This window comes from Hemitrygon akajei, chromosome 7 (assembly GCF_048418815.1).
Source record: "Hemitrygon akajei chromosome 7, sHemAka1.3, whole genome shotgun sequence".
NCBI classification, from domain to species: domain Eukaryota; kingdom Metazoa; phylum Chordata; class Chondrichthyes; order Myliobatiformes; family Dasyatidae; genus Hemitrygon; species Hemitrygon akajei.
The window spans coordinates 120,787,145-120,812,114 of NC_133130.1; the positions used below are offsets into that span (position 1 = coordinate 120,787,145).

The 24,970-nt window shown below is 44.9% G+C and overlaps 1 protein-coding gene across 2 annotated transcripts in view; it reads right to left on the reverse strand.

Moving 5' to 3' along the window:
• Positions 1 to 24,970, reverse strand: part of LOC140730875 (ubiquitin-conjugating enzyme E2 L3) — a 94,932-nt gene that overhangs the window by 23,101 nt on the left and 46,861 nt on the right. The window contains exon 2 of one of the 2 annotated variants that reach the window (XM_073051853.1): positions 18,775 to 18,870. The exons of the other annotated variant lie outside the window; for it this stretch is intronic. Coding sequence (XP_072907954.1) covers positions 18,775 to 18,870 — 96 coding nt within the window. The remainder of the gene's footprint in view (positions 1 to 18,774; positions 18,871 to 24,970) is intronic. 2 annotated transcript variants of the gene reach the window in all.

The window sequence follows — 24,970 nt, forward strand, 5'->3', positions numbered from 1 at the left end:
AGCGCGATATTAATACGCTGCAGCCTCTCCGGACTCTGGATTTGGGGATTACCAAACTTTATGTGGATTTTCTGGTGTAGTCTGTTTTGCCGTGTGCTTTTGTGGTATCATTCTGGAGAACGTTGTCTCATTTTTTAACTGCATTGCATTTGTGGTTTCTAAATGACGATAAACTGAAACTGAACTGAATAGAGAAGATGACCAAGGACAGAGAGAGATGGAGGCCCTTCACTGCTGCCCTACATACCAGCAGAGTAATAGGCAGTAAGCAAGCAAGCACTCTACCACAGTGTATGCAATTTCCTCTCTCAAGCAATATTGCTTCAAGATAGAAAAAAAACAAAGCCCATTAATTTCTTTTAATGCTCTTTCAGCTCTTTTAACGACTGAAATTAACCCTACCTTGAGTCAATATTTTTCCTACCACTGACATTAAGTGAATTGGTCTGCAGATTGCCCAAGCAGTAAGGCTCATTAACACCTCAACCCACTAACCCACCCCTCCACACCCCCAACCACCACAACTTTATCATTTTCTGTCTGTCATGTTATGTACAGACACTCCTGTTCCTCGTGTCACTTTATGGACATACAATCAGTCTATGTATACAAGCTATCTTATGTATTTATATTTACTGTTTTTTACTATTCTGTTCTTTATGCTATTGTTTTTTTTTGTGCTGCATTGGATCTGGAGTAACAATTATTTCATTCTGCTTTACACTTGTGTACTGGAAATTGCATTAAACCATCTTGATTCTTGAGAATGTTGGATTTGTTGGTTTCCTTCTCATTCCCACTTTTCTGGATCCAACACTGATGCTTCTAATGAGGTCATATACTGGGTTACTGAAGAAATCCCAGGGCGATTGGCTCAGCCAGGGGGCTTAATTTTAAAGATGATTGGAGGAAAGTATAAGGGGGTGTCAAAAGTAAGTTGGTTTTTTTTACACACAGGGAGTGGTGGGTGCATGGAACACGCTGCCAGGTGATAGAGGGAGATACATCAGGGGCATTTAAGAAACTTTTAGTTATGCATCTGGATGACAGAAAAATGAAGGGCTATGTTGGAGGGAAGGGTTAGATTGACCTTAGAGTAGGTTAAAAAGCTGGTCCAACATTATGGGCCAAAAGGAACTGTAGTGTACTGTCATGTTCTATGTAAATACCGTGCCTGAGCCTGACTAGAGGGCTCAGGCACAGTATTTTTAGAACAGAAATGAGGAGAAATTTCTTTAGCTGGAGGGTGGTAAATCTGTGGAATTCACTGCCACGGACAGCTGTGGAAGCCAAATCATTAGGTATATTTAAAGCAGAGGTTGATAGCATCTAGGTTAGTCAAGCAGAGAAGACGGAAGAATGGCGTTGAGAGAAATAATAAATCAGCCATGATGGAATGGCAGAGACTCAATGGGCCAAATGGCCTGATTTTATTCCAATTTCTTAAGCACACTCATGCTACAGGTTTATCTTCTGGAATTTCAAGGCTCTGCTTGTGTGGCTTCTTTTAAACAACATTACACAACATTTCTACTTCATATACATCTATCTGAACCTGTCAACCAGCATCAGCTAGGCTTCCAGAGATAGCTGAAGCCCTCTTGTCCCAGTTAAAGTTGTGGATTTGATCCTATTCCACAGAATTGAACACACAAAATTGATCAGATGTTAAAACTGGGCTCAACCCCTCATTAAACATACATGATTACATAACACTAATTTCAAGACAACCAAGGAATCATCTCTGGCAAATAAGTATCTACCACTTCATCCAATATTTCAAAAACAAAAGAAAGTAGAGTTCTTCTCATTATGGACCTACTATGTCTTGGGCACAGATTAGCTACCATGTTTCCCACATTATAATTAAGTGTAAATACTTCCTTATTTGTAAAGAGCAAACACAAGGAAATTGCAGATGCTGGAAATTCAAACAACACACTCAAAATGCTGGTGGAACACAGCAGGCCAGGCAGCATCTATAAAGAGAAGCACTGTCGACGTTTTGGGCCGAGACCCTTCGTCAGGACTAGCTGAAAGGAAAGGTACTAAAAGATTTGAAAGTAGTGGGGGGAGGGGGAAATACGAAATGATAGCAGAAGACCGGAGTGGGTGGGATGAAGCTAAGAGCTGGAAAGGTGATTGGCAAAAGTGATACAGAGCTGGAGATGGGAGGCAAGGGAGAAAGAAAGGGTGGGGAGCACCAGAGGGAGATGGAGAACAGGCAGAGTGATGGGCAGAGAGAGAGAAAAAAAACAAACAACTAAATATGTCAGGGATGGGGTAAGAAGGGGAGGAGGGGCATTAACGGAAGTTAGAGAAGTCAATGCTCATGCCATCAGGTTGGAGGCTACCCAGATGGAATATCAGGTGTTGTTCCTCCAACCTGAGAGTGGCTTCATCTTGACAGTAGAGGAGGCCATGGATAGACATATCGGAATGGGACATGGAATTAAAATGTGTGGCCACCGGGAGATCCTGCTTTCTCTGGCGGACCGAGCGCAGGTGTTCAGCGAAATGGTCTCCCAGTCTGCGTCGGGTCTCACCAATATATAAAAGACCACACCGGGAGCACTGGACACAGTATACCACACCAGCCGACTCACAGGTGAAGTGTCGCCTCACCTGGAAGGACTGTCTGGGGCCCTGAATGGTGGTGAGGGAGGAAGTGTAAGGGCAGGTGTAGCACTTGTTCCGCTTACAAGGATAAGTGGCAGGAGGGAGATCGGTGGGAAGGGATGGGGGGGATGAGTGGACAAGGGAGTCGCGTAGGGAGCGATCCCTGCGGAAAGCAGAAAGGGGGGGGGGAGGGAAAGATGTGCTGGGTAGTGGGATCCCATTGGAGGTGGCGAAAGTTATGGAGAATTATACATTGGACCTGGAGGCTAGTGGGGTGGTAGGTGAGGACAAGGGGAACCCTATCCCAAGTGGGGTGGCGGGCGGATGGGGTGAGGGCAGATGTGCGGGAAATGGGAGAGATGCATTTGAGAGCAGAGTTGATGGTGGAAGAAGGGAAGCCCCTTTGTTTAAAAAAGGAAGACATCTCCTTCATCCTGGAATGAAAAGCCCCATCCTGAGAGCAGATGCGGCGGAGTCAGAGGAATTGTGAGAAGGGGATAGCATTTTTGCAAGAGACAGGGTGGGAAGAGGAATAATCCAGGTAGCTGTGAGAGTCTGTAGGCTTATAGTAGATATCAGTAGATAAGCCGTCTCCAGAGATGGAGATAGGAAGATCAAGAAAGGGGAGGGAGGTGTCAGAAATGGACCAGGTAAATTTGAGGGCAGGGGGAGGCAAAGTTAATGAAGTCAATGAGCTCAGCATGCATGCAGGAGGCAGCGCTAACGCAGTTGTCGATGTAGCGAAGGAAAAGAGGGGGACAGATACCCGTATAGACTTGGAACCATGCGGGTGCCCATGGCTACACCCTTGGTTTGGAGGAAGTGGGAGGAGCCAAAGGAGAAATTATTGAGAGTAAGAACTAATTCCGCTAGACGGAGGAGAGTGGTGGTAGAGGGGAATTGGTTAGGTCTGGAATGCAAATAGAAGAGAAGAGCTTTGAGACCATCCTGGTGGAGGATGGAGGTATATAGGGACTGGACGTCCATGGTGAAAATAAGGCGGTGGGGGCCAGGGAACTTAAAATCACAGAAAAAATTCAAAGTGTGAGAAGTGTCACAAACATAGGTGGGAAGAGATTGAACAAGGTGGGATAAAACAGTATCCAGTATACTGTATGCAGAAATGAGTTCGGTAGGGCAGGAGCAAGCTGAGACAATAGGTCTACCTGGACAGGCAGGTTTGTGGATCTTGGGTAGGAGGTAGAAACGGAAAGTGCAGGGTGTGGGAACTATGAGGTTGGTGGCAGTGGATGGGAGATCCCCAGAGCTGATAAGATTGATGATGGTATAGGAGACAATGGCCTGGTGCTCCTTAGTGGGGTCATGATCAAGGGTAAATAAGAGGAGGTATCAGAGAGTTGTCGCTGTGCCTCAGCCAGGTAGAGGTCAGTATGCCAGACAACAACTCCCCCCTTATCAGCGGGTTTTATAGTGAGGTTGAGATTGCTGCAGAGGGAGCGGAGAGCAGAGCGTTCAGAAGGAGTGAGGTTGGAATTGGAACAGGGTGTGGTGAAGTCGAGACGGTTGATGTCCCGTCGGCAATTAGCAATAAAGAGATCCAGAGCAGGCAGAAGACCAGAGCGGGGTGTCCATGAAGAGGAGGAGGGTTGAAGACAGGAAAAGGGGTCATCGGTGGGGGTAGGAGAGTAGGAGAGTCCTTGCCAAAGAAATAAGCTCGGAGACGGAGCCGACGGAAGAAGAGTTCAGCCTCATGGCGCACGTGGAACTCGCTGAGGTGTGGGCGAAGGGGGACAAAGTTGAGGCCCTTACTGAGGACAGAGCGCTCTGCATCACAGAATTGAAGGTCGGAGGAAATGGTAAAGACTTGGCACGGATGAGAGATGGGTTCAGAGGGGGGAGGGAGGCTGGTAGTGTCAGTGGAGAGAGAAGGGTTGGGGTGAGAGGAAGATGGAGCCTCTGAGGGCCCAGGCGCTGATGATGGGGATGGCAGAGTGGTGGTGGGGGAAGGGGAGACGGGAGTCACAATCGCAGCATGTGAAGACCCGGCCTGGAGTTCAAGGCTGGAGTTGCAGTCGGTGGTTGCGCAATCGCTTTGAAGCCGACTATGGTCGTTGGAACACGCGTTAATGGTGCTGGAATCCGGGTTTTCAATATGCTCTGAGTTGCTGGGGCAGCCGAGATCGACGGCCAGGCCCAGGGCCGCGATATGAATGAAGTCCATGCTCTGGAGTCGGCAGTTGGAAGATCTTGCGATCCTTGCAGGACGAGATAAAGTCAAAGAAACGGCGATTGTACGCATAGATCTGATGGAGGATGAAATAATGGACAGGTCCATTGCAAACAGAGAAAAAGGTGCCCCGGAGGCGTGGAAGGGATTGTGATAGGGATGCCAGGTACCTTCTCATGGTGGAGAGTGTCGCCCTCAGAGCTCAACAGGAGAAACAACGGGAGGCAGAGTCAATTAAATGTGAGTACCTGGGATCCTCAGAAGGTCCAAATTGAGAAGCTCAAAAACGGATCCTGAAACCAACTGGAGTCAGTTGGCGGCGGAGACACGTTTCAAGGAAGGATATATATGGCTGTAATAGTGGGTCCTTATTTGTAAAGTGCACATACATGTGATCTTCCAGTCAAGATGGCAGCTGTACACAATGCCTAGGTCATCTGTTTTTCATCTTGTGATTCAAATGTGATTCTGGAACTGTTGGAGCCTACGATTTACAGTTCAGAGATTGATTGAGTGACCCAGCGCTTTGCTATCTCTGAGAAGATCCCGGGAGGCTGTGAGTGTGAGCCTTGAGGCAGAGAAACTACGAGACAGGAAGCAAGCTGATGCTCGACTCCATTTCATCGATTAAAGTGACAAGGAAGATTGAAAACTGAGGCGAGTGCTGGCTACCTGCTTTCTGACTGCTGATGGGATCACTCTGCTGTTGGAGAAGGAGCCTGTGTGGTCTACCGTTGTGCCCAGAGGGAAGACTCTGCCTCTGAGCTCTCTTGATGATGTTGAGGATGTTAGCAAGGTTCTGGACTATGGCCTTTATGGTTTTTATATTCCACGTTTTCACCCATTCCTTCTCGTTGTTTTGTGTATGTGTGGAGGTGGATTTGGCCATTGATGTTCTTGTTGCACTTTTGTTAGTCTTTTTGTGCAGAAAGGTCTGGGGGGGGGGGCGACGTTCATGTTGCATTTTTATTAGTTTTTTGTGTGGGGACAGGGGGATTTTGGGACCAATGTTCTTGTTACGTTTTGTGTGGGGGGAAGGGGGGTGATGATCGTGTTACCATTCTTTTTTCTGTGTGAGAGGGGTTGAGCTTGCTATTTCTCTTTGAACTGACTTCCAAGGTTTCTCTGTTTTGTGGCACTCTGGAGAAGAATCTTAAGAGTTGTATACTGCATATGTGCTCTGCTAAAAAAATGAACCTATGAACCTTTTGCTTTGAGATGTCCTGAAAAGGGTCTTCAAAAGGACTGCAGCAAATCTCCAGTAATTCACTAACCAACTATTCAGAAATCCCGATGGCTCAGGAATGACATTTCCCACTGCCCAAGCCCCAGTCCTTCACGCTTAGTAGATTTTCACTAAAAAATTTATTATCCCATGTAACATTGTAATATTAAGAAGTTAGCATCTCGTAGGCCACTTGTGACCCTGGCTATTTTTTGTAAGGGTCATAGAAGCTAAGAGCTAGAGAAAAAGAGTACAGACGCACAAATGCTTTCTCATAAGATAAGCTGAGCGGGTGACATCATCCTTGGTATGTGATCTGCGCTTAACTTCGGTTTTGCTTAGAGTAACTTGTATCACTGCTTGATTAATTGCTGTGAGAAACCTATTTTGCCTTGTATTCCTTATGGCACCTGCAAGATAAGCATAAAAAAGAGTGGCTATTTTCAAGGGCAGGAGGCTTTGGATGGTAAGCCTGTGCCTGTCAGTATCCAGACATAGTAGCAATTAAAACTGTTATACAAACAATTTATGACTGATAAAGTTAACAATACTCGTCTGTACAGAAACTAAGGGGGTGAACCCACATGTATCCGTGTACGTGACTGCATTATATAAAAAGAACTGTATTCGCTTCAGGCGAGAGAGACCCTTGAAGCAGCCTCTGAGAGAGAGTGCTTAAGGAGGGTTCGCTCGAGTAACTTGCTAATAAAGAGTTAAAGTTACTTTCACCATGTCTTTGCATTGGGTAGATCGAAAGAAGTTTACAACAATTTGGCGAGCCAGCCAGCTCAAGACGAGGTATCTCCGTAAAGACGGCGTCAGTGGTTGACTCTGTGGTAACGACCTGAGGTGGATGGGCCCACGAGGTAAGATTTACCTCGATCCCTCATTAGTTGACCACTTTGGTGACCCTTTCGTCTGATGGGTGACCCTTTGACGAGCTCCTACTTAGTTAGTACACAGTTAGTACTATGGTAACTAAGAGGGTGAGGTTCGAGTCCTCAAGATCAAGGTATAAGGTGAGGTTCAAGTCCTTAAACTTAAGGTATCTGGGGTTAGAGTCCTCAAAACTTTGCAGTATAATGCAATTTTAGAGTGAAGAAAAGGAGCACCATGCAAAAGTTTGGGCACCCCAAGAGATCTGAGCTCTCAGATAACTTTTATCAAGGTCGCAGATCTTAATTAGTATGTTAGGGCTATGGCTTGTTCACAGTTACTGTTATGAAAGGCCAGGTAATGCAAATTTCAAAGCTCTATAAATACCTTGACTCCACAAACCTTGTCCCAACAATCAGTAGCCATGGGCTCCTCGAAGCAGCTGCCTAGCACTCTGAAAATTAAAATAAATGATGCCCACAGAGCAGAAGGCTATAAGAAGATAGCAAAGTGCTTTCAGGTAGCCATTTCCTCAGTTTGTAATGTAATTAAGAAATGGCTGTTAACAGGAATGGTGGAGGTCAAGTTGAGGTCTGGAAGACCAAAAAAACTTAGAGAGAATTGCTCGTACGATTGCTAGAAAGGCAAAGCCCCCGTTGGACTGCAAAAGACCTTCAGGAAGATTCAGCAGATTCTGAAGTGGTGGTGCACTGTTCTACTGTGCAGCGACACCCTGCACAAACATGACCTTCATGGAAGAGTCATCAGAAGAAAACATTTCCTGCGTCCTCACCACAAAATTCAGTGTCAGAAGTTTGCAAAGGAACATCTAAACAAGCCTGATACATTTTGGAAACAAGTCCTGTGGGCTGATGAAGTTAAAATAGAATTTTTTGGCCACAATGAGCAAAGGTATGTTTGGAGGAAAAAAGGGTGCAGAATTTCATGAAAAGAACTGTTAAACACAGGGGTGGATCAATCATGCTTTGGGCTTGTGTTGCAGCGAGTGGCACAGGGAACATTTCACTGGTAGAGGGAAGAATAAATTCAATTAAATAGCAGCAAATTCTGGAAGCAAACATCACACTGTCTGTAAAAAAGCTGAAGGTGAAAAGAGGATGGTGTAGCGATGTGCTACACACAGCGCTGAAATAACGACACGCAGTCGGTAAGTCGTTTGGAGACTAGTTTATTCCAACTTCGCGGCGCTGGCATTTAATCCCTAGCACCCGCCCTCTCCGGGCGGAAATGACGTCAGAGGTGTATTACCAAAGTCTCCCCCCATGCGCTGGCTATTTGTGAGCCGGTTCGCCTGCGCAGAAAGTGGGTCGCCACAATGGCTTCTACAACAGAATAATAATCCTAAACACACCTCAAAATCAACAATGGACTACCTCAAGAGGTGCAAGCTGAAGGTTTTGCCACAGCCCTCACAGTCCCCCAACCTAAACATGCAAGACGGCCCAAGAATCCCACAGAACTACAAGCCTTTTACAAGGAAGAATGGGTGAAAATCCCCCAAACAAGAATAAAAAGACTCTTAGCTGGCTACAGAAAGTGTTTACAAAGGGGGTGTTATTAAGTACCGACCATGCAAGGTGCCCAAACTTTTGCTTCAGACCCTTTTCCTTTTTTGTTATTTTCAAACTGTAAAAGATGGATATAAAAAAGCAATCTTGCTTAAAATATTAAAGAAGTGTGTCATCTTTAACTTTATGCCTTTTGGAAATCAGGTCATCTTGTACTTGCTTAGCTATTCACAGTAACAGAAATTTTGACCGGGGTTCCCAAACTTTTGCACGCCTCTGTATGTGAACCTCTAGGATTATCAGTTCACTTAAACGGGAAATTAGAGTCAGGTGTTTCAATCAAAGGGATGATAATCAGGTGTGGGTGTGGGAGGCCCTGCCCTATTTAAAGAACATAAACTTTGGTCTTCACTATCAAGTTTGATCTTCACCACACAGGTTTTCGGATGTTAACCATGACTCGTCCAAAGAAGATTTCCGAGGACCACAGAAAAAAAAGTTGTTGATGGAAACCATCCATCCTTTTCCAGGCAGGAAAAGAATACAAAACCATTTCTAAAGAGCTTGGGCTCCACCAGTGCACAGTCAAGAAAATGGTGTACAAATGGAGGAAACAACACTATTGTTACTCTCCCAAGGAGTGGTCGACCAAGTGCAAGGCATGTAATATTCCAGGAGGTCACAAAGAACCCCAGGGTAACATCCAAGGAGCTACAGGCATCTCTTGCATTGGCTAATGTCAGTGTTCATGAGTTTACCATCAGGCAAACACTGAACAACAATGATGTGTACGGCAGGATTGCAAGGAGAAAGCTACTACTCTCCAAGAAGAACATTGCTGCCTGTATACTGTTTGCTAAAGACCACATGGATAAGCCAAGAGGCTATTGGAAGAATGTTCTGTGGATGGATGAATCCAAAATAGAACTTCTTGGCTTATATGAGAAACGTTTTGTTTGGCAACAAGAAAACACTGTATTCTAGCATAAGTACCTTGTCCCATCTGTGAAACACGGCAGTGGCAGTGGCAGTGTCATGGTTTGGACCTGCTTTGCTGCCTTGGGACCAGGATGGCTTGCTATCATTGATCAAACTGTGAATTCTGAATTGTACCAGCAAATTCTACAGGAAAATGTCAGGGTACCCATCCGTGAAATGAAGCTCAAGAGAAAGTGGGTCATGCAGCAAGACACATGTCAATTTACTGAAGAACGGTTAAAGCAGAAGGAATTTCACGTTTGGGAATGGCTGAGTCAAAGTACTGATCTTACTCCTATAGAAATGTTGTGGAAGGACCTGAAGCAAGCAGATCATGAAAAGAAGCCCACCAACATCCCAGAGTTGAAGCAGTTTTGTAAGGAGGAACGGCCTAAAATTTCTCGATGCCAATATGTGGGACTGATTAACAGTTTAACAGAAATGTTTGGTTGAAGTTATTACTGTACAAAGGGGTCACACCAAGTCACTGAAAAGAAAGGTTCACATATTTTTCCAACAAACACATAGTACTGGATCATTTTTTCCTCAATAAATAAATGAAAGGTTTTTTTGTGTGCTTATTTAATTGGGTTCTCTATCTAGTTTTAGGACATGTGAAGATATGATCACATTCTAGGTCACATTTATGCAGAAATAGAGAAAATTCTAAAGAATTCACAAACTTTCCAGCACCACTATATCTTAAGATTTAGAGTTATGAATATGCTAAGAGTTTATGGGTGTGGTGGGATTATTGCTTATGCTTGGTGTTGGGGGGAGATGGATTGTAGTGTGTCTGACAGTGTGGGCATGTAGATGTGTGTGAAGTTAAGGTTAGGGATGGGGTAAGGTTGGGATGAAGGTGAAAGGCTGGAGGAGACTGGGTTATCAACATTAGGGTTAGAGGTAGAATTGGAGTATGGAGGGGGGTATGGAGGTGAGGGTCTGGAGGGGAGAAGGGGGCTGGCAGGGAAAGGGGTCAAGGATAAGTACATGGAACTATGATGACTCTTGGTCGAGAGAGGGACAAGACTGGATGCTTTATGTTCCAGGCTCCCAATGCATTAGAAGAGATGGAGAAGGGGGTAAAATGGGTTGGGGGGGCTGTTGCAGCAGAACTTGTTAGGTGCATCCTGGAGTTTCTTTAATCAATTGCAGAAGTGCAACAAGAGGAGGGGCCATATTGCACCTGATGATGGACAATGTAGCTGACCAGCTGCCTGACCTATCAGAAGCAGAACAGATAGAGAACAGGAATGACAGCTCCACAGTTTTATTGATTAATTGAGAAACAGTGCAGAACAGGACCTTCCGGCCCTTCCAGCCAGCAACTCCCTCCCCCCCACCCCCAATTTAACCGTAGCCTAATCACAGGACAATTTTACAATGACCAATTAACCTACCAACCAGAGAGTCTTTGGGCTGTGGGGGGAAATCGGGGTACCCAGAGGAAACCCACACGGTTACAGGCATGGGATTGAACCCGGGCTGCTCATACTGTAAGCCACTATGCTACCGTACCCAACAGCCAGTTAGCCTACCAATCTACAGATATTATTGTGGGTGGAAGCTGGAAACACCCAAAGGAAACCCATGTAATAAAAGAGAGAACACACAAAATGCAAGATACTACTTGAGGTCAGGATTAAAGTTGGCTCTCTGGCACTGTGAAGGAGTGGCTGAACTAACTGCACAATTGCTCTGACCTATAATTTCAAGGTTATGTGGAAATATATTTGCAACCCTGAAGTCTTTAAGTAAAACATAATGTGACAAAATGGAACCTGTGAGATCCCAGAATGCTTTGCTAGTTTGGATGGATGGAGGCTTTAAGGTGTCTGCATGTTTTTTGAGCGGGGAAAGGGTGTTTAGGCAGGACTATTTTGACAACAGAAAAACAGAACACAGCTGTCATGGAGAAGAAGCCTCTAAAAAGCAAGCGGCAAGATTTTTTGTTTCGGAAGTACTTGCAGATAATGGAGGGACATTACTATGGAATGAAACAACCTAACTACTGCTCTCTTTATGTAACATGCTGTAAGGTTTATTGTTAATGTTAGTGGTTTCTCTGTAGCAGCAATGTTTGCATTATGACTAGAGATAATGGGGTTTGGAATGCTGTTGTTCTTTCTTGTGAGTTGGAAGTGAGATTTTCGCAGTTTTTTGCCGGGGAGAGAAGACGCGACTGGAAACATTTGGTAGACCACCAGACAGGATGGACTTGAAGCGAGAGTCTGAAGGGCAGCGACGATCGGAGGAGGTCGATGGTGGATGATCGACTTTTCAGTGAGCTCCAACATTGCGCAACAGACTGCTTAATAAGATTGGGCCCTTTTTTTACTTTTTTTCCTTTCTTTACTAACCATATAGTCAAAGTAAGAATTATAAAGCTTAATCGTTTAATATCACATATTCTGTACTGTTTGTGATTTCGGGGTACTGATTTGTAACAGGGGACACATCGCACAGCATCCACCTAAACGAGATTTCTTTAGTTTGGCTGGGCAGGGGGCTATCACCCCCTATATTAAGCTGCTAGCTGAAGCAAGAATTACAATTGTGGGGGCTATGTTCAGGATTGATTCCATTGGATGCTGAGTGATTACCCTGAGCAATGAACCAGTGGGACAGATATTTGTACTCCGGAAGAATTGTTAATTCCACTGTTAAGTACTGTTGAAGTTGCAGTTGTGGGCGGAGGTTTGATAAAATGGCTGGCACAGCTCTCATTTTAATGCAGACCAGCGCTGAGGTAGCTGTACCCGGGTTTTGTGGGGGGGGGGGGGGGGTGGGGGGAAAGGATAGTCGGATTTGGAATGTTTAATTAGTCCACGTTTCCCGGTGAAGAGTGAGAATTCTGAGGTAGTATCTGCCCTTCTCTGGCAAATAAATGGAAAAATCAGATTCAAAGTCCCGGCTATGGCAGACTCTGCCTATTCTCTGGAATAATGCCCACCCCTAAAGGGGAGGAGGAGTATGAGACTTGGGCGGAGCGGACGCTCAGTTGTTAGATGAGTGGCAGTGCTCTGATGATGAAAAGCGACAGAGATTGGTTTAAATTTTTTATGGGTGGGCTGCTGACGTTGTGAGAACTATCAGGTTGAAATCCCCCGTAGCGACGGCTGTCAATTTATCTGCAAGCACTGGACAATGTTTTTGGCCCAACAGGAAGCCCAATGGAACTCATCGTGGGGTTTCAGATCATGCATCAGGGGAAGGGGGAGAAGCTTACTGCTTTTATTTCTCGGCTAGAGAGGCAGCTAAATTGCTTGCAGCGCAGAGGGGTCATTCAGGCAGCTGAGATGGATCAGATAAGAATGAACCCGATAGCCAGGGACGCCCAGTCCCATGACCTGATTGCTTGGGGTCTCCGACAGTCTCATAAGATCCTCCATCTTTAGTTGAGCTGATCAGAGAGGTACAGGAAGAAGAGAATGCGGTGGAGGCACGGTAGGACTCTGTCAACAGGATACGGTCATCGGTGAAGTGACCACAGAGAATGGAGATATGTCAGCTGTTATCCTCGGGTGTGACCCCTCCATATGATGGAGCTAATGGGGGGGTGGATTCCCCAAGGGGACGAACAATGCGGAGGGCTGCTGGCAGCAGGTGTCAAGCCCGAAGGAGAGTGAGCCCCCTAGTACCTCAGCAGAGAGAGTTGTTGGGAAAATTTAGAGCAGACCCAGTGAGGGAACAGCCTGGTGTCTCTGGGGGAACACATTCTCAGCAAAGTACCAAGGAACCCCTGAAAGCAAAAGGTCCAACTCCTGAAGGCTTAGTGGGTCCAAGCTCCAGTGTGTCGCTACAAATAGAGAGTATTTATGCTAAAGCCATACTCAACACCAGGCCGCGTTGTTGTACAGTTTGTTTTACAACTAGTATCTGAAGCATTTACCATTGACACCATTCAGGGCACTGGAGATCTGGGGGCTTAGTGCTAATGATTATCCATACGACGGTTATTTGTCAGTGAAGTTGGAGTTCTTGGAGGCCGATGTGGGAGTGTCTGAGGTTCCTGATACATTGGTGCTGGTTTGTCCGGACCCTGTTAAGAAGGACGGCATTTCAATTCTGGTGGGGACCAACACCCCTCTCGTGAAGAGGCTGATAGGGGTCTGCAAGGAGAAGGCTGGTGAGAGCTTTCTGGGAACATTGTCCGTGCACCTGGGGTTTTGAGCTGCTTTTGAGGAAGTGTGTGGCAGCATTGGGCCCGACACCGAATTTAAATGAGGGACTGTGTGGTTCACACAGTCGAAGCCAATGGTGGTATGGCCCAGGGAAGTGGCAACAGTGATGGGGACCCCCAAATTTCCTGGAGGGCCTGAGGGCAAAACCCCCTTAGTGCATGCTCTGGAAGACCACAAGGGAGAGTCGGGATTTCCGGCTGGGGTACTGGTGAGGCCTGAATTGCAGAAGCCGTTGGTTGTACAGGAACGCAGGATGGCAGAGAATGTCAGGAACACTACCAAGAGGGAGGTCACCTTCAAGCCGGGCATGCCCCTGGCACATTTGTTCCGGTGACGGTAATGTCCAGTGCCCCTGGGAGACACGCCGGGTGAGAAACTATTAGAAAAGGGGGGAAAGTTGACTGCTGAGTCATTCAACTTTGGAGATTCTCCAGTTCCTGGGGGTTGGAAGAGGAGGCTGGTAGAGAAGATGTTGAAGCTGGAAGGTGTCTTTTCCACTGACGAGTTTGATGTGGGTTGTTCCAAGAGCATGCATCACACTCTCCAGGTGACTGAGGATACCCCGTTCAGAGAAATGTTGCAACGACTGGCCCCTGCAGAGGTGGAGGATGTTTGGCAGCATTTGTGTAAGTTGAAGGAAGATGGGATCATCACCGAGTCCCGAAGCCCCTATGCGTCCCCAATAGTCATGGTCCGAACGAAGAACGGGAAGGTATGGATGTGGGTGGACTATAGGACTCTGAACAGGCGAATCATCCCTGACCAGTATACTGTCCCGAGGATTGAAGACGTGCTGGTCTGCCTGACTGGTGCGAAGTGGTTCAGTGTGCTGGACTTGAGTGGATATTACCAGATCCCCATGAGTGAGGCCAACAAAGAGAAAACAGAATGTATATGTCCCCTGGGATTTTTCCAGTTCGAAAGGATGCCCCACGACATCTTGGGAGCTCCTGCAACCTTCCAGTGGGTCATGGCGAAGACGGTGGGGGATATGAATTTGCTTGAGGTATTAGTATAAACTGGATGACCTCATTGTATTTGGATCCACCTTGGAAGAATATGCAGCAAGACTGCCGAAGGTGCTGGGCTGCCTGAAAGCTGAAGGGTTAAAAATTTCCCTGGACAAGTACCAGTTCTGCCAAACATCTGTTAGCTATGTTGGGCACATAGTCGTACGGGATGGAGTAGCTATATATCCAGCTAAGATAGAGGTGGTAATCACTTGACCAAGACCTTAGACTGTGGGCACTCTGCACTCATTCCTCAGTTTCTGTGGTTACTATCGCGGGAGTATCTTAGCCCATCGGAGCCCTTTGGACTGAGGTGGAATGCAAAATGTGAGGAGCCCTTTCAGTTGCTGAAGGAGCTGCTGACCCAGGTGCTGGTGCTGGCTTTTGCGGACTCCCGATTACCGTATGTACTGCACACGGATGCCAGCCAAGGGGGTTTAGGGGGCGTCCTATATCAGGATCAGGGCTCTGGGCTGAGGCCCATTGCGTGTGTCAGCCAGAATCTGTCGCCCTCTGAGAAAAACTATCCCACACACAAGTTGGAATTTCTGGTGTTGAAATGGACACTGGTGGATAAGCTGAGTGGCTACCTCTACGGGGCCAAGTTTGAGGTGAGGACAGACAACAACACCCTAACTTATATCCCGGCCTCAGCAAAACTGGATGCCACAGTGGCTGACGGCGTTGTCTGCCTATGATTTCAGCCTGAAGTACCGGCCAGGAAGCAGGAACGTTGATCTTGATGCTTTGTCCCAACCGGTGCATGAGTGACTGGTCAGAGACGAGGAGTGAGAGAGCATTCCTGCTCTGGGGGTGAAGGCCCTGTCTCAGATTGCCATCACCATAAATGTAGAGGAAAAGGAGGGGCAGGAGTGAGTGGTGGATCAATTGGGGGCTTCTGATGACGCCATCCCCCCAAGTTTATTGTAACCTGACTGTTCTGAAGACAAATCAACTGCCAGAATTGAGTTCTGGGGAAGTGGCTGCTGCTCAGCGAGATGATCCCGGCATTGGTACCATTTGGGCAGTGGTTGAAAAGGGAGACATGGCTCAGGCACAGAGGACGAAACACACATTGGTGCCTCCATTACTACGAGAGTGGCCTCGGTTGGAGTTGAAGAACCAGATCTTATACTGGGTCACGTCAACCCCCAGACTAACCCCAGAGTTGCCAGCTGGTCCTTCCCGAGAAGTATCAGAGGATGGCGTTGAAATCACTTCATGATGATTCTGGACATTTGGGGGTGGAGGAGACCTATGGATTGCTCAGAGACCAGTTTTACTGGCCATGAATGAGTCGGAGGTCAAAGAATACTGTAAGTCATGCATTTGATGCATACGATGCATACGGCAAAAGACACTGCCTACCCTTGACCCACCTGCAGAGACCTGGTGCGTATGGATTTCCTGTCAATAGAACCTGATGCCAGCAACACGGCGAATGTCTTAGTCATCATGGACCGCTACACCATATATGCTCAAGCTTTTCCTACCAAGGACCAGAGGGCGTCTCTGGTGGCAAAGGTATTATGGCAGAAGTATTTCATTTATTATGGCCCTCCCAGGCAAATACTTGGTGATCAGGGATGGACTTTCCAGAGTAGACTCATTTGAAAGTTACTGGGCACGCTTGGAGTCAAGAAGTCGAGAACCATGCCCCATCACCCACAGGGTGATCCCCAGCCAGAGCACTTTAACCAGACCTTGCTAGACATGCTCGGGACCCTAGAGATCAGCAAGAGCAGGTGGAGTCAACATATTGGGCATCTGGCTCACAGTTATAATTGTACGCGAAATAAAGCTACTGGGTGCTTGCCATATTATCTGATGTTTGGGCACGAGGCAAGGTTGCCCATTGACCTTTGTTTTGGGACTGATGAGGGTGATTTACCACCAAAGACTTATCTGGAGTATGTGTCTGACATGAGAAGAGAGTTGAATAGCTGGGGTCGCGGCTGCCAAATAGAATCAAGGGATTAAGAGAAGGTATGATCTAAAGCTGAGGTTCTCCCAGCTCCTGCCGGGAGACAGAGTCCTCATAAGGAATTTGGGGCTACCCGGAGAGTATAAGTTGGCTGACCGCTGGGTGGCTATGCCCTATGTAGTGGAGTCAGATGCCAAACCTACTAATTTTCCAGGTGAAACCAGAGGATGGGAATGGGCCTGTCAAGATTCTCCATCAGAACCACCTTCTGCCCCGGGACAAGAGGTGCAGGTAGACCCACAGTCTGACTTGGAGCCTACACCTAGTAAGAGGGCTGTTCGGAAACGTGGGGGGACTACCAGGCCCCCAACAGGCGAGGTTAGGCCAGTCCCCACCCCTGAGAGGGATACTGATTTGGAGGATGAGAACCTGGATGTGTGGTATATGCTGCCTTTCGCTAACTCCCCAGTGATTGAGGAAGAGACTCCCTGCCCTTCTCCCACTGAGACAGGTGAAGTGGGGGAAGGGGGCAGCCTGGGTTTCAGCAGGACTGTGTAGGGGAGGAAGCAGGGTTTGATCACAAACCAGAGGGATCTGAGTTGCAGTTGGGCATGAATTATAGATCGGGAGAGGCCTCGTCAGGTATCCCCAGTAATGTCGGAACCTGAAGAGTTATATGATGGGGTGCTGAGGTCTCAGAGAATTAGGAGACCACTGGATAGGTTGGCCTACATGGCACCAAGGAAACAGAGTGTGACCCCCTACTGTGTTGGTGAGCTATGCCACTGCCTTTTACACCTGGATTGGACTTAGTGTTTTGCAGGAAGGGTTGGTGAATTATCTCAACATCATAAGGACATGACTAAATATGGTGGGGGGGGAAAGTGTAGCACGCTATGGGGTTTCACCGGTGTAACACGCCGTAAGCGAGAGTTACATGTAGAACATATAAAATTTGTTTGTTTGAGCTAAAAGATTGAAGCTTTTCTCCAATGTGTGGAGGTAGTTTCCCTTGCAAGTAAAATAATACAATGTGTCCATAATTTGATCCACTCTGAATTTGTTGTAATTTGTTGTTGTACATTAGAAGACCCAGCTGAACGGTACATGACAATTACTATGACTGAACTAGCTTTTGAGTTTAACTCCCATGGTTGCCATGGTGAGAACTGAACCTGCACTATGAAATCAATGGCGCAAAAGATAAGCTGCTAACCCAGTAACTTAATACTACTGTAACCTTCCTTAACTCATAATCAACATCATATTCCAAACTTACCTTGGCAGCCTTTTTAATTACATATAATGATATCCTCATTCAAATGTAATAATTCTCATTAATAGTGAACTATTAAAAAAAGTAGCCTGTTATATTTACTAGAAACAGAAGCCAGAAGATTACCGAAACTGATCAACAGTTTGATCACAAGCAGGTCTCAAACTGCATTTTAAAGTAATAAGAGTGAGGTAGAGGGGTATCAGAGGAAAAAAAAACGCACAGTGAAATATACGGCTGCCAATATTCAGAGTAATTTTCTTTGGGGATATTGGAGAAATCCAAATATTGTGGTGAGTTACAGGGGCAAATGATATTATTTAAATGAGAAGCCAGTGGGGATTTGAAACATGGAAATATTAGAACTGAAAATGTAATGATAATTAAACTGGAATTCTACAAATTAAAAGCTGGACAAAATTTTTAATGATAAATACAATTTACAATGACCAATTAACATACTAACTGGTATGTCTTTGGACTGTGGGAGGAGACCCAGGCACTCATAGGAAGAACATACAAACCTTACTAGAGGATGCCAAATTGAACTCTGAACATCACGAGCTGTAATAGCATCACACCAACTGCTACACTAACATGGAACAATCAAACACTGGGAGATAATGAAACATAGATGAGTTTCAACTGCACATTAGCTGAGGCAAGAAACGAACACAACTATGTTAAAAAGATGGAAAGGGGCAATTCTCTGTGATGAATGGATACCAGGCCAGGTGCTTCTACTGGGACAGAAATGACATCAGATATGTGCATTGTTCACATTGATTTCAGACAATTACCAATAATCCAGTTAAGGGACTGAGTTCACCAATAATCTTTAAAAAAAAATGAAATAAATAGTTAATTTCTGTAAGATGAGCTTTAAACTGTGAATTAACAGTGAATTGATAATTAAAGCATGATCAACTACAAAACTGTATTATGTACTGTGGTCTACTTACAGGAACAATAAGCCCTTGCCAAGACAAAATGTTCGTATCATCCACTAGGATATTACGGAAATTCTTCATTCCAGACTCACGAATATCTTTAAGCTCCTAAAAAGATTTAAAAAAAAACATTGGTAGACTACCGATAACTACTCTGTGACAGAATATTGAACACTGGACCTATTCCAATTACTGCCTATCACTAAGTTCATGTCAAGTCATTTCACTATATACACGTATATCATCAAATGAGACAACATTTCTCCAAGCCAGTGTGTAAAACACATATGATACACAGTAACTTAAGAGTAAGGATAAATCTACTGATGAATTACAGATACACAGAGTTCATAAATTAAATATTGTAAGGGACAGGACAGATTAATCAGCGACATTTTGAAAGAGATATGGCAGGGAGTTCAGAATCCTTATGGCCCAAGGGAAGAAACCCTGACCGTTCTGGTCTTTATGCATAGGATTCCCCTGCCTAATGGTAGAAAGTCAAAGAGGATGCTGAATGGATTGGTGGGATTCTTGATAACACCAAGGTCCTTGCCTACTTCGTGCTCCTAATAAATGACCCCAGTGGATGGTAGGGAGACTCCGATGATCCTCTCAGCCATTTTCACAGTCCTTTATAGGGATTTCCTATCAAATGCTTGGTTGCTCCCAAACCAAATGGAGATGTAACCTGTCAGGATACTCTCAATAATTCTTCTATAAAATGCATTTAAGATGGGGGAGGGAGGGCAGGTGAGAAGACTGATTTGCTTTGGTCTCCATAGGAATGGTGGTGCTGCTGTGCGTTCTTGTTCAGGGAGGTGGATGCAGTACAGAGAGGAACAAGCTGACCCTCTAAACCATCCCTCTCAAGGTGAATAGAGGCCTCAGGCAGTGTACCCTGGGAGTCTGTCCCATAACAACCTGAAAACCTTGTGATGATTCAGTATCCAAGCCCTTGCAGCATAAACCTGCTTAAAAAGTAAACATTTAAATATTAAAAGTTTAAAAATATATCACTCATATACATTTACACTCTATTCAGGGGGTTAAGCTATTTATCTGGCCATCACTAGCATAAGCTTGAGGAGTCAAGGTGAAGTACATACTACAGTTAGTCAGGACATCACTGATCTACCACTGGCATCAATGAGCACTGGTGAAGTAGGTGGTCAGATGAGCCGGCATAAAGACAGGCTGACCAGAATAGAGAAGAAAAACAATAGTTCTTTACAGGCCCATGAACAATGAGAAAAATTCCACTCAAAAATTTGTTAATTCTTCTCCCTTGAAAAAGCAGCTAAATGGCTCAAAGTATGTATTAAATATTTGTTAAGAAGCACCATTTAAAAAGATGTAATTGAAATCCTCTGCAGCAGAAAGCTCAATGCATCATGCGCTCAGTGGTCAAAGCAAATCAATAAATTTGACCTTGCAATGTTACCTTCAAAGTTCATCCATATAATTGCATGAATCTCCTAATCACTTGTTTTAAAATGGTGTGGTTATTAACACACAGAAATGTGGCAGCCAGCAACAAGGAACGCCCATAAAACAGAATCCCAGCTATAGTGATTAAGTACTTAATTCAATTTCAGATTATCTTATGACATCTAGATTGGTTTGACTGTTTTCACATCCTATACTGCACTCAATCACCAGTACAGTGGCTTATCAATGCAGAAACTGGAACTTCCAGTTTAAAATGGCACTGTTGAAGGCATGCAACAATGTACGTGGTTCGGAAGCAAAGAAGTTCAATTAAAAACATTACTAATAACACTTTTTTGAAGTAAATTGTGGTAAACTATCACACAAACAATGAAGAGACAAGTGAACATGCAACATAGAATATTACAGCACAGTACAGGCCCTTCAGCCATAATGTTGTGCTGACCCTTAAACCCTGCTTCCCATACATACCCCTCCTTTAAATTCCTACATATACCTGTCTTAGTAGTCTCTTAAATTTCACTAGTGTATCTGCCTCCACCACTGACCATGCACCAACCACTCTCTGAGTAAAAAACCTTCCTCTAATATCCCACTTGAACTTCCCACCCCTTACCTTAAAGCCATATCCTCTTGTATTGAGCAGTGGTGCCCTGGGGAAGAGGCACTGGCTGTCCACTCTATCTATTCCTCTTAATATCTTGTATACCTCTATCATGTCTCCTCTCATCCTCCTTCTCTCCAAAGAGTAAAGCCCTAGCTCCCTTTATCGCTGATCATAATGCATACTCTCTAAATCAGGAAGCATCCTGGTAAATCTCCTCTGTACCCTTTCCAATGCTTCCACATCCTTCCAAGAGTGAGGCGACCAGAACTGGACACAGTACTCCAAGTGTGGCCTAACCAGAGTTATATAGAGCTGCATCATTACCTTGTGCCTATTAAACTCTATCCCAACTTTTGAAAGCTAACACCCCATAAGCTTTCTTAACTACCCTATCTACCTGTGAGGCAACTTTCAGGGATCTGTGGACAAGTAACCCCAGATCCCTCTGCTCCTCCACACTACCAATTATCCTGCCATTTACTTTGTACTCTGCCTTGGAGTTTGTCCTTCCAAAGTGTGCCAACTCACACTTTTCCGGGTTGGACTCCATCTGCCACTTCTCAGCCCACTCCTGCATCCTATCAACGTCTCTCTGCAATCTTCGACAATCCTCTACACTATCCACAACACCACCAACCTTTGTGTCATCTGCAAACTTGCCAACCCACCCTTCTATCTCCGCATTAGGTCGTTAATAAAGATCACGAAAATTAGGGGTCCCAGAACCCATCCTTGTGGGCCACCACTAGTCAAAACCCGCCAATCCGAATGTACTCCCTCCACCATGAACCTCTGCTTTCTGCAGGCAAGCCAATTCTGAATCTACCTGGCCAAATATCCCTGGATCCCATGCCTTCTGACTTTCTGAATACGCCTACCATGTGGAACTTTATCAAATGCCTTACTGAAATCCATGTAGATCACATCTGCTGCACTACCCTCATCTATATGCCTGGTCACCTCCTTAAAGAACTCTAACAGGCTTGTTAGACATGATCTGCCCTTCACAAAGTCATGCTGACTGTCCCTGATCAGACCATGATTCCCTAAATGCCCATAGATCCTATCTCTAAGAATCTTTTCCAACAGCGTTCCCACCACAGACGCAAGGCTCACTGGTCTATAATTACCTGGACTACCCCTACTACCTTTTTTGAACAAGGGAACAACATTCGCCTCCCTCCAATCCACCGGTACTATTCCATCAGGTCCCGGGGACTTATCCATCCTAATGTATTTTAACAACTCCAACACCTCCTCTCCCTAAATATCAACATGCTCCAGAACTTCAAGTTCATATTGTCCTCACCGTCATCAAGTTTCCTACTATTGGTGAATACTGAAGAGAAGTATTCATTGAGGACCTCGCACACTTCCACAGCCTCCAGGCCTATCTTCCCACCTTTATCTCTAATCGGTCCTACCTTCACTCCTGTCGTTTTGTTCTTCACAATTGAAGAATGCCTTGGGGTTTTCCTTTACCCTACTTGCCAAGGCCTTCTCATGCCCCCTTCTTGCTCTTCTCAGCCGCTTCTTAAGCTCCTTTCTTGCTACCCTATATTCCTCAATAGACCCATCTGATCCTTGCTTCCTAAACCTCATGTATCCTGCCTTCTTCCACCTGACTAGATTTTCCAACTCACTTGTCACCCATGGTTCTTTCACCCTACCACTCTTTATCCTCCTCACCTGGACAAATTTATCCCTAACATCCTGCAAGAGATTCCTAAACATTGACCACATGTCCATAGTACATTTCCCTGAAAAAAAATCATCCCAATTCACACCCACAAGTTCTAACCTTATAGCCTCATAATCTGCCTTTCCCCAATCAAAAATTTTCCTGTCCTCTCTGATTCTATCCTTTTCCATGATAATGTTAAAGACGGACAGACATACTTTATTGTCTGTATAGAACATGACTATTTCCATTGCTTCCAAGGAAAATTATAAATTGAACATACAAAGAAGTTTTTTATCCCCCAGAGCATTATTGAAGTAGATGTCATTAAGTGCTCAAAAAGGGAAAGTTGAAAATATTGAAAGGGGAAGGGTGGCGAGCAAATCTTATTGATTTGATTTGATGGAACAAAACACCAATATAAACTTTAAATCAAATATACCTTTTCCAGGCCAGGTGTTATGATTAATCATAATAACGGGAATCTAAATCAATTCTTTTCATAATTGTGTGGCAGACCTAGAACTTTTCACTGGCTTAATGGGGCTCCTTTATTGAATTTCATTGCCAAAATGAGTTGGATGAAGACGCTGAAGTTCAGGTGCTAGATTTGCTGTTGACACAGCTAGACTGAAATGTGAATTATCCAGAGGACATCAGGAACCTAAAAAGGGACGTTAAGGAAGTGGGTTTAAAAAAAAGGTAAAATCCAATGAGTACAGGAAGCAGAATAAAATGACATGTTATCTAAATGAAGAAGAGATTGAAGATCTCTAAGCTGGATAGAATGAGTCACAAAAGCCTAGTATGTAGATACAGCCAGCAATTAAATAAACTGATAATTTATTACAAGGGGAATTAAAACAAAAGCTGTGCTATACTCACATTATATAACACATTGGTAATGTGTCATATCTGGAATACTATACGCATTGCTGATTTCCATATTTACTGAAGGCTATAAATGCACTAGTGGTAGTACATATGTTTATTAGAATAATAATGGAATGCAGTTTTCCTTAAAAGAAATGCTTTGTTCAAGTTCAAGCCCTCGGCCATTAGGCTCTATAATCCTCCTTTTAGACTGTGGTAACTTATTGTTTTATTTTCTACTTTTCTTCTAATATTTATATCTGTGCACTTGTAATGTTACTGTGACACTGTAATTTACTTTGGGATCATATCTATCTAATTGCCAGTCAACCGTACACATTCGGGTTTAAGATGACACTGCTGAATCTCAGTGTCTTCTGGCCAGTGGCCAATGAAACAAGGAAAACAACAAAATACTTTGTTAATCACTCTTATTTTTTGGTAAATGATCATCGCAAACAGTAGCCTGCAACTTCTTTTTGGACTTGGAGGCAACTAGATGCGGCAGAACCGAGGCGAGGCGAGATGAGTCAAGGGAGTGAGCCTGCCGCTGAGAGTGAGGAAGCGAAGTTCAATCGATTTAAGCTCTGGTTCAAATCAGAAAGGTCAGGTACAGGCCGAATCGAGGCAGTGGGGTCCAGGCTCTAGAGCGAATCGAAGTGACAGAACCCGACGATTTAGGTGCTGAGCCAGATTGAAAAGATCAGGGTACTGGGACCCAAGGCGAGGGACAGACCAGTTCAGCCTGCTGCTCAGCTCTGTGCTTAGCTAAGTGTCTATGGACAAATTCTGTCTGTGGACTTCTTTACAGAATGCTTCGTTTTTTCCCTCTCTCTCTGCACATTGGATTTCTGACAGTCCTCAATCTTTATAATGAGTTCTTTCAGGTTTCTTTGTTTCATAGCTGTCTGTTGGAGACAAATATCGAGGTTGCATAATATATAAACGCTTTGATAATAAACGTACTTTGAACATGTATACAGCTAAACAAAACAGCATTCCTCCAGGGCCAAGGTGCAAAACACACAGCACTTGTAGCTACGATAGCAGATATGCTCATAAAAAGAATTACACAAGTTCCCTTATGGCATGGCCCAAAGATTGATGGTACAAGATTGATGCCTTGGAGCCATGTTTCTGCAGGAACAAGTATGTAGCAGCTCCTCATCTTGCGTTGGGTCAGCCTCAGACAGACACAATCCAGCTTGACTTCCACAGACTGAACAGAGAGCAGCACTAACAGGAGAACCGGTCTGCAGTGGACAGCCCCCAGCTCAGCACAGATTCCAACGCACCTGCCTCCCCTGGGTGGCGGTAACAGGCAATACAGGTGGCCCCCATTTTCCAAACGTTCACTTTACGACACCTTGCTTTTACGATAGACCTACATTAGTTACCTGTTTTCGCTACCTGAAGAGTGTTTTCGCTTTTACAAAAAGAGGCCTGGAACTGCATTCTAGCCGCCATAGCTTAAACAATGAAGACATTTTTGTGAAATGTCCTTTAAATTACCTTTAAAGGTAGTCATGGGTCTTGATCAGATTTTGTGGTGATGGCAACTTCATAGCTTAAAGGTTACTGGAGAGAGTGCTTCC